The 10287-nt window shown below is 40.6% G+C and overlaps 1 protein-coding gene across 4 annotated transcripts in view; it reads right to left on the reverse strand.

Moving 5' to 3' along the window:
• SLIT2 (slit guidance ligand 2) overlaps positions 1-10076 on the reverse strand; it is a 263203-nt gene extending 253127 nt beyond the window's left edge. For all 4 annotated transcript variants that reach the window (XM_082051076.1, XM_082051077.1, XM_082051075.1 and 1 more), the window contains exons 1-3: positions 9380-10076; positions 7441-7512; positions 6153-6224 (exon numbers count right to left, since the gene is read on the reverse strand). In XM_082051076.1, the coding sequence (XP_081907202.1) occupies positions 6153-6224; positions 7441-7512; positions 9380-9555 (320 nt within the window). In that variant the 5' untranslated portion in view covers positions 9556-10076. The remainder of the gene's footprint in view (positions 1-6152; positions 6225-7440; positions 7513-9379) is intronic.
• Between the last annotated feature and the right edge of the window lie 211 nt (positions 10077-10287).

Consider the following 10287-nt stretch of genomic DNA (forward strand, 5'->3'; position numbering starts at 1 on the left):
TATTTTAGAATTGTGTTGTAAAAATTTAAAAAAATGCAGGAACTGTAACAAAGCATTTAATTCTTGAAATATTTCTTTCTCCATCATTCGGTAATACATTGTAAGAAGCATGAAAATACAACATAGATACCTTTCAGTTTAAAAGCTATTTCAAGTACCAACTTGAAGTTCAACTCTTACAGCATTCTTTTCTAGAACTTAGTATTTCAGCTTACTCACACCATGTAGCTCAGAGGGGCTGTTTTTTGTGGAGGCTAGGAGGGGTTAAATATTTAGCTCAGCTATGAACTCAAAAGTTGCAATAGTTCTACAGCCTGTGAGAGCAACATTTTACCTCTACACTAGTTTTCAGCAGAAATAGGTTTTGCAAGGTTTGGGGGTTTTTTTATTAGTTAGGTTTTGGTTTGGGTTTTTTTGTTTGGTTGGTTTTTTGTGTTTGTTTTGTTTTGGTTTTTTTTTTAAGTCTACACAGATAGCTCTTTAGAACAATTAAGATCAAAAAGGACATTTTAGAAATAAATGCTATTAATTCAAGTATCAAAGTGTATGGGCTTGGCCTAGAAACTTTTTAAGCTACTCGAGTAACCTTTCTCACAAGAGTAATCAGTGGGACTACTCATGCAAACCAAGTTATTCACGTGGTAAATGTCTGCAGAATCAGACTCTAAATTAGCATTTTAGGGGCATACGGCTGCCTCAATGGATTATTCACAAATACAGGAAGAAAAATGTGGATAGTTTTCAAACAACTGCTGTACACTTTTGCATGTTTAGCATAGTCTTAGAATGATCATACCTGGTATCCCAACTACTAGACATAGAAAAATTATTAGGAAAAAATATTATTAGAACATCCCTATCAGCCAAAAAAAAAAAAAAAAAAAAAGTTTTTTCCTAAATGGAAAGGTAACTGCTCTGCTACATAAACAAGTAAAGAGTATATTTAGCCCTCCAAACCTGACCACATTGTATTTCCGGAGTACAAAAATCTGTAAGAAAATTTTAGACTTAAGTAGTTTATAATAGAGCTGGTTTAGTCTATAGCAGCTGTCTTCAACCAAATTTTGTAATTCCCACCAGATGACAATAGCTTGTAAAAACACTAGGATACTTTGAGCAGGAAGGTGGTCTTGGGGACAACAATTGACTACACTTCTTAAAAGTAATTTTTAAAGCTGTGTCTAATACTGGTGTTAGTTTTCAGATTTTCATTTTATCTTCATCTTGCTTTCTTAAGAGACTATTTCAAACTATTATAAACATCACACCCAAGATGACAGTTTTAAAACGAAAGAAGAAACAAGTGTTTAATTTTACATTCTCATAAGGAATTGTTTCAAAAGGTTTTGTCTCACATAATAAGCAGCTGTCTCGGGAAATTCTTAAATGTTGTGGAAATTCTACACACCTTGACCCTTTGTGCCTTCCTGCCATGAAGCACACTGAAACCCATCATTGATACATTACTGTCATCTATGTAAGAGAGGTTCAAACAACGTAACATGCCACATAATCCTTTCTTTGTGAGACTTACCATGTATAAATTGGGGAATGACCTATTAGAGAGCAGCATGGAGGAAAGGGACCTAGGGGTCCTGGTGGACAGCAGGATGACCATGAGCCAGCACTGTGCTCTTGTGGCCAGGAAGGCCAATGGCATCCTGGGGTGTATCAGAAGCGAGGTGGTTAGTAGGTCGAGAAAGGTTCTCCTTCCCCTCTACCCTGCCTTGGTGAGTCCACACCTGGAATATTGTGTCCAGTTCTGGGCCCCTCAGTTCAAGGAGGACAGGGAACTGCTGGAGAGGGTCCAGCGCAGGGCGACAAAGATGATGAAGGGAGTGGAGCATCTCCCTTATGAGGAAAGGCTGAGGGAGCCGGGTCTCTTTAGCTTGGAGAAGAGGAGACTAAGGGGTGACCTTATTAATGTTTATAAATATATAAAGAGTGAGTGTCACGAGGATGGAGCCAGGCTCTTCTCGGTGACAGCCAATGGTAGGACAAGGGGTAATGGATTCAAACTGGAACACAAGAGGTTCCACTTCAATTTGAGAAGAAACTTCTTCTCAGTGAGGGTGACAGAACACTGGAACAGGCTGCCGAAGGGAGGTTGTGAAGTCTCCTACTCTGGAGACATTCAAAACCCGTCTGGACACATTCCTGTGTAGCCTCATCTAAGTATTCCTGCTCCGGCATGAGGATTGGACTAGATGATCTTTTGAGGTCCCTTCCAATCCCTCACATTCTGTGATTCTATGATACTGAATTGCCATATACTCCTTAGAAGCCCTACTCATAGGAAAGTGGACTCATCCTTTGGGTTACTAGTTAGAACAGGAAGTCTTGTAGACATTAATATAGAAGGGGCAAGATTATAATTAATCCAAGAGATTTTTTACACTGTTTCAGAAGATACACAAAGGTACAACTGTTGCACTGGTTGAAAAATGGGCTGTACATATTGAAGTTCAAAGGCTTGTTTCAGCAGATGGAACATCTACACAACAGACCACATGATTCAGCCATTCAAGACACAGCCATGAAGAAAGGCACACTCATGGCAGACTTATTAGCTCAGAAAATGTTGAACCAAATTAGTTCAGACAAGAGTTAGCAGCCCCTTAAGAGCTGAACCTTCAGAAAAGATTGCTGGAAATTATGACTGAGAAAACACAGCAGCATATACACATTTATTTGACCGAAGACTTTTCAGAGAAGTATCCAACTAAAAGGCTTATAGCAAAATCACCTTCAGCTTCACCAAGGTCTCTTCAACAACTAAAGTTTCCACAAACCTAAAGTTTGACTGATTAAGTTCCTAGTTTCCATCTTGTTCTCCCTCACAGTTCTTACGTAGTAGGCACTATTATCTGATCACTTACCAGTAACTGAACCTTTTTACTTTAAATTACAGAAGGGCTGCTGAAGTAACCATCACTTGTTATGGCGGTATTCATTGTGATTTTGGTTTCCACTGCACTTCTACAATTACACTGGTGTGACACAAATTCCTGTCATGGAGCATATTACATTAAAATAGCTTTGTGTATATAGTACTATATATAGCTATTGTACTAGATACTTGTTGTAGCGTAATTAAACTGCAGGAGAAACATTTCTATCCACCTGAGGTACACATAGATTTAGTCAAATTGTATTTTAAGTAATTCTCTTTGGAAGAGAAGGTTGAGAATTTTTTTCTTCAAGATTAATTTTGTGAAGTGCTTCAGGTCTTCACTTCTCTTAGAGGGAGCTGTTTCATGATCCATGCAAAAATTCAGCATTTTGCATGAGATCTACCAATGTGTATTCACTGATCAACCAAACAGTTCCTTGGAAATCAGAGTTACTGGTCTAAAAAGAAATCATTTTGTAACTGAAATTCCAGTACAATACAACAGCAAAAAAAAAAAAATCCAAAAGCACCACTTAACATGTATAGATGGAAAGAACTATTGTTCATGTTAGAGAGCAGTGAACTGCAAAAAACACATTTTAAAATTCAGCCTGTACACACTAGCACAAAATATTCCAGTGTAAGAAATACTTCATGTAAACAATATTACAAACAAAGTTGAGTTCATTTCACTTGCAGTAAGGTTTGCTTACTCCTTCCACTGGCATGCTAAAACGACTGCATCGGGTATTCTCTGATAGTGGCTTGGCACATTACACTTAGAGTAGAAATGTGAGATCCTACACTTACACATTGAAAAAAACTAAAAAGCTTTAACTTGCTTTCTATTTAATGTATAAAAGAAAATACTTGAAGGAAGGATCCACAAGTTTCTTGGAGAAATTGTTTTGAATTTCAGAATCCCGAGGAGATGAATTGGCTGTCAGAAAACAATGTACCTTCATCAGATGGACTTGGCAGTTGTAAACAAGAGGAATTTTCTCAGCTTTTCCTCACAAATATGAAATATTTGCTCTTAGCCAACAGCTGGGGTGGTTTAAAGACATCTTGCATATACATTCAAATGACAATTCACCCCCACACCTAACATTGACTGAATTCCAGCAAATTACAGAAATTTTTATTAGTACTGGAACAGATGAAAAATAATTCTGAAGACAAAACAGAATTTAACTTTGTAGATCTAAATGACTAAACTTTCAAACAACACAGTTTGCCTACTGAAGGGTGAATAAAAGTAACCCACAAAAGTAGACACACTTATCAGAATTTCTCTTCTTAACTAGTAACTTATGTAACTGAAAAAAATATCTACTGTTTTCCAAAGATTTTACAGATTTATCACGAGAAAACCAAATAAAAAATACAGGAAATGTAATGCAAAAAGGTGAACAAAGACAAGTTTTAACTACTCAAGTCTTTTGTTTGTGTTTTTTCTTCCTAGTATTGCAATTCTGTGCTTCAGAAATCTTGCCACTAAATGCCTTGAAATTATGACACAAGTTAAAATAATTTTTGAAATATTGTAAATAAATCACAACAGTACGATCTTGCTTTGAGATAATCATGAAATAAAGTTGACTATATACTGTTGTGAAATTTATCAAGTATTTGGTATCAGTGTCAAAACATTCACAGGGAAAGCATGGATATTTTAATGTTTCATGTACTCGTACTTTCACAACATGACCTGTGCTGTTTAATTTTCTAGCAAGACCCTATAAACTATATCTAGTAGTGTGCATATATTATTGCAATATAACCCTGAATAGGAGAAACTGGACTAAATTCCTATACCTTGTACAAAGTTTAAGCATGTAAAAAAAAACACTGCATTAAGTGTTTTAATGCAACTTAAAAAAAAAATCTGACTACGCATTTCTAAGAGCAATCAATTTAATATAATTTATTCAAAAACGGTTGCATTATTTAACAACACTAAGTTTTTAGGTCAAAAAATTACTTTGGTTTATTTGAAAAAATGAGGCAATTATCTCAAGTCTATGACATTTCAGCTATTATAGAAATATCATCATTACACTGGTGGTTACTAAGTGTATTGAATAGCTTTTTCTATAAGACCAACCAAACTGTAAGAGTTTGTGTGGATTTTTCTGCTTAAAAACACACAGCAGCTGTGGACACAGAGCACAACTACAATAAAACAAACAGAATATTTAGGCCAATGCTCCTTTCCAATGGAGTACAGTAGAAATACTTTTATGAAGTCAAAGAAGCAGTGAGTGAAAAACTAAACAAGACCTCAGAGGCGTGGTTAAAGAAACGGTGATAGAATGAAAATGCAGGAACTAAGTTGCCGAATAATGAAGATGCTACTCTGCATATGAAGTTCTACATGAACATATATTAATACAGTGACACTCTTAGACTTTCTGAGCTTCAAACTGAAACTATATGCAACAATCAGCATCTTGCCTTTAACAAGTCTGACATCCCAACTTTTACAATACATTTTAAAAAATATTTTCATTTGAGGAAATGCAACAAAATAAGGAGGTACATCCTGAAAATTAAGCATCTATTATAAAATGCAAAAAGTTTTGGAATTATGTTTTCTACATCCTACTGAAATGAAGCAGATATCTGCACTTCAACTTCACCAGACAAGATCCTCTCATCCCCGTTCCATCCTCTCTGCCCACAGTACTTAATCCTTTTATTAAAGTCCCACTGCAAATAATTTCTGAAAGCAAACAGTTCATATTTTTCCTAAGCCTTTGTAAAAGCTTTAATTATATAAAAACTTGAGTAGAATTCAATTACTGCTTTCATACTATGGAACAAGTCAACAGTTTATAACTAGTAGTTACTTCCAATAAGACATTGTATAAAACATCCAACATGTCCAAGACTAACATCTAACACTGTATTTCAGAGAACTGGCTTATTTAGGTGTATTCATGATTGAAAATGTCCTTGTGTATTCAAGTGAAAATATTTGGTAGCATTCAAGCTATTTCCGACAAGACAATTACAGTTTACACTTCAAATCTGGACTGCACATGAAAGCTCCCCCCGTCCAAGTCCCATACATACTGCTCGAGAATTTCTTCTCGTGTCTCAAAAAGTACAAATGTCCCAAATTAAAAAAAAAAAAAAAGAGAAAGCACACCACAGAACAGAGGCCTGAGTACCTTAAGACAACTGATTCAACTAAAAAAAAAAAAAAAAAACAAACCAAAAAACAACAAAACTCTTTAGAATAAAAAATACTTACAGCCTCTCCAGTTCTTTTAAATCCTGGAATGCTCCTCTCTCAATAGTACTAATCTTGTTCTCCATGAGCTGACTGAAATATAGAAATATATATATATATTTTAATAGTTCTGAGATAACTTGTTGCATTAACAGTAGTCATTTAAAGGCAACCACATATTCATTAAAGCAGTACAACAGTTATTCTAGAGTGACATTCACCTCAACCTTCCAGACCCCTGTCATCAACGCTTTACACAGGCTCCTACATCCAAAAGGAGAAAAATAATCCTTGTCAAAAGAAATAGGAATAGATATTACATTTGCTCATCTACTTTAAGAGTCCCAAGATAAAAAATTACACGTATGCATACATGATGTCTGTACACACGCACATACATCATTGCTCTTCGGCAAGTTTTAAGAATCCAGTTGAACAGTAGGAAGGCAATGTTAGTCTCACATGAGAATAACAGAAATACTGAACTGTGGTGTTGGGAAAAAGCACTAGTTGAAGACTTCACAGAGACTGTAACCATAACAGTAGTTTTGTTTTGTAAAAGAATTCAAAATTACTACAACATGATATTCTGTTTCAGAAAGAAATGGAAAAGGATTTTGTATTACTACTTTCTCAAATTAAATAGCCTGAACAAATAAGTAAATTTTGCAGTATTTCAAACTTGGTATTAGTCATATTTCCACACCCCTGACCCCCCAAAACACCAAAACCATACCCAACAGAATTTTTAAATCTTCATAATGCTAAAACAAAAGTGTTCACAAAACAAAAAGCAAATCAAATCATTCCTTCCTCACATTCACTGTTAAAGTATTTCCTTTTTGCTCCAAAATTGTACGACAACAATAATCATCATCTGGGACTTGCTTTTAAACTCAGTTAATAACTTTTTTCCCTAATGAATTCCCTTATACTTCAAGATGAGAATACCCTTTTTCAGCCTGAACTATAAATCTGATGGTTTTAAACTAAACTCATTCCAACAGTTATTCAACCAATTTTAGCAACTCTTACTTATAGCTACATGCTAAATTAAATCCTCAAGTTCCACAACCTTAAGGAAAGATGTTAAGATTTTAAATAAATTACATTTAAGGCAACTGATAACTTATTCATATTAGTGTATAAAACATGGGGGAGGAGCTGTAAATTCAGATGCAGTAGCACAATAGTTTAAAAGTGATAACCCATCCAGCTTATAAACTGAAAGATAACTAGTTCAATGGTTTTTATAACAAACTGTAGCATTAGTCCTAAAAGGTATCAGTGACAGAAACAGAAAACTTACAGAACTCGAAGGTGTCTTAGACCTGCAAAGTCGGTCTTGGTGATTCTTGTGATGTTATTTCCATTAAGATCCCTAAGAGGAATAATTTATAAGCAGCAAAATTAAAACATTCAAAAGTTATTCTAAATTGTTCTGTCTGCTTTCATAGGCACAGCATTTTCACAAATCAGGAGATGTAAATGAACCCAACAAACCATTCCTACAACTAACACTGCATGAGTTCATGATTTCCAAGTGACTGAATAAAGGTTTATCTTGAAAGTAGTAGTTTCAAACTTTATAATAAAAGGCTCTTAACAAAGTCAGTTCTGCCTGCCATAATAAAGCTCACATTTATCTTCAATGATACAGAAGAGTCAAAACCTGTCTGAACGTGGTTAGAACTGCATTTAGAAAACCACTAGAGCAACTAAATATATGCACTACAATATTAGTTTGACTGTAAAAAAAAACTAATAAATTACTGACATTAAGAAAATTATCACAACTTTTAAGCAACTTTCTACTTTCATAGTATTCCTACAAAGGCAGAATAGTGCTTAACTTATATAACAAATACTAGCTTTCAAACAAGCCTAAGATTGTTGGTGAGTAAGAGATAGGAAATATGATTTTATGAAAACTAAACTCTTCACTTGCTGCACAGAAAGCTATGCAGAATGCAAAGCATGTTCAGAAGCAACAGAAAATTGTGTTTAGGCCCTAGCATTTCTGTTCATACTTCAGCACTACCTCCTTTTCTGGAGTCATCTGTCCCTTTTTCAAAACATTTTAGGGTCAACATATAAACATCCTTCAATTTCAATCACTACAAATAAAACAAGACTTGGCAATTCCTAAGGTAAGCAATTAAAAAGTGGTATCACATGTATCACATGGACACTACCCTAACAATTGCAGCTTATTCCCAACGTATTTAAGAAGAGTTAAAAAAAAAAAAAAAAAAAAAAAAAAACCACACCACACTTTTTGTGTGTCTGTGTGTTTATACCACATGTGGCCAAAACATCACTGTAAGGAAACCGCACAAGTCTCAGCAGAAATCAGTGTCCCTGATACTGAGTGAAATTCATCACTCAAGACGTGTTCATACGCCAACATTTAAATGACTTACTAGAGAGCAAGTAATAGTGCGCTCACCTCTTCTACTCCTTAGACCCTCCTGAAGGACAGCCTGAGATGATAGATAACCGACCACATGCTCGCTCTCTCTCAAGACTACAAAATGCCCCAGCCGGAGGGTACTCGAACAGTCTCAAAAAGCGGATGGGGGGGAGGAAATCAGTACAGGCACAACTTAGTGCCGTGAGTGGGGAAAAAGGCTAAAGCACCCCAGCGTGCCGTCGCCCAAAGGCAGATGCGGACTTGCGCCGGGGCAGATCCCCGCCAGGCTCCAGCTTCAGGGCAGCGGCGCGTCCCCGCTCGCCTCCCCGCGCGAAGCCACCGCGGCAGCCGGCGGGGCGGGAGTGAGCGCCGCCCGCCCCAGGGCCTGCCTGCACCCGCGGAGCGCGGCGGGGCGCCGCGGCCCGGCTCTGCCCCGGCGCCTCGGGGAAAGAAAGCCGCAATAGCGAAGTTTGCTGGGAAATGGGCGCCGGCGGGGGAGAGGCCGCTCTGCCGCCGCCTCGGGGCGCCCCCCGGGCTGCAGTGGTGCCCGCCCCGCCACCCCCGCTCCCCGCGGCGGCGGGAACCGCGCTCCTCACCGCGGCTTCCCGGGATGAAAGGCAGCGCGCCGGGAGCAGCAGCCACCTCTCCCGTGTTCCTGCGCATCGCCGTGAAACGGGCACCGCCAGCAGCACGGGAAGGGAACGGGAACTCCCCAAAGGGCGTCGGGACCCCAAACCGGGCCGGCTCTGGGGGCCACCGCGGCCCCGCTGCCAGCTGGAGCCCTGACGGGCGTCGAGGACTACGGGGTGCTCGCCGCCCCAGCCGGGTTACTTACAGCCTCTCGGTGTTGCGGGGGATGTTCCTCGGGACGCCGCGCAGCGCCAGCCCGTGACAGTCCACGGTGCTCCCCGAGCAGGAGCACTGCGCCGGGCACGGCTGCGGCGCCACCTCGCCCGCCATCGCCAGCAACAGCCCCAGGGACAGGGTGAGTTTCCCCCAGCCGCACATCATCACCGCCCGCTGCCGCCCGACCGGGGCCCGCTGGCCTCAGCCCCGGGGAGGCGCGGGGCGCGCCGCCCTCCTCCTCCTCCTCCTCCTCGCCGCGGGGAGCGCTCGGGCAACTTTCAGGGTGCGGAGAAATCGAAGTCCTTTCTATCCAAAGCTCAGCCAAGAAAACAGCCCCGGAAAACTGAGGTGGGTGGCACTGATCCGCGGCTGAAGGCAACTTCGCTGGGAGGGGGGCCGGGCCCTCCCTCGCTAGCCCGTCGGGTGGCGGAGAGAGGCGGCACTTGGGTCTCGTCTTCACACACTCCCTGCGAAGGCAAAGCAAACCCACGGGCTCAGGGTATGGCAGAGTTGAGCTGGCTCCTTATGTTCCTCCTCGCCCCTTTCAAAGCTGTGACTTCCCTCTGAGCCCCTGGGCTAAAGGCCTCGGAGCCCTTCTCCGCCCAAGCGGCGCACTTCTTGCGCGGCAGCCCGCGCAGCGCAGCAGCCGCTCCCACGCGCGTCTCCCGCCGCGGGCCGCTCACAGCCCCACGGGGGGCGGCGGCGGGGCTGACACCGCGTACACACCGCCCTGCCAGAGGCGCCTCAGCAAATCATACCCCTCTCGCAGGCATTCATCAAACTGTCTCACGGAAGGAGGAGGGAGGGGAAGAAAAAAAAAAAAAAGTCAAACACACAAGATGATGTTGGGCTTGGCTTTCCACCCCCCGCGCCCCCTCCTGCTGTAAGCTCCCAAGC

The sequence above is a fragment of the Streptopelia decaocto genome, assembly GCF_964273445.1.
Source record: "Streptopelia decaocto genome assembly, chromosome: 4".
In the NCBI taxonomy this organism is placed as follows: Eukaryota; Metazoa; Chordata; class Aves; order Columbiformes; family Columbidae; genus Streptopelia; species Streptopelia decaocto.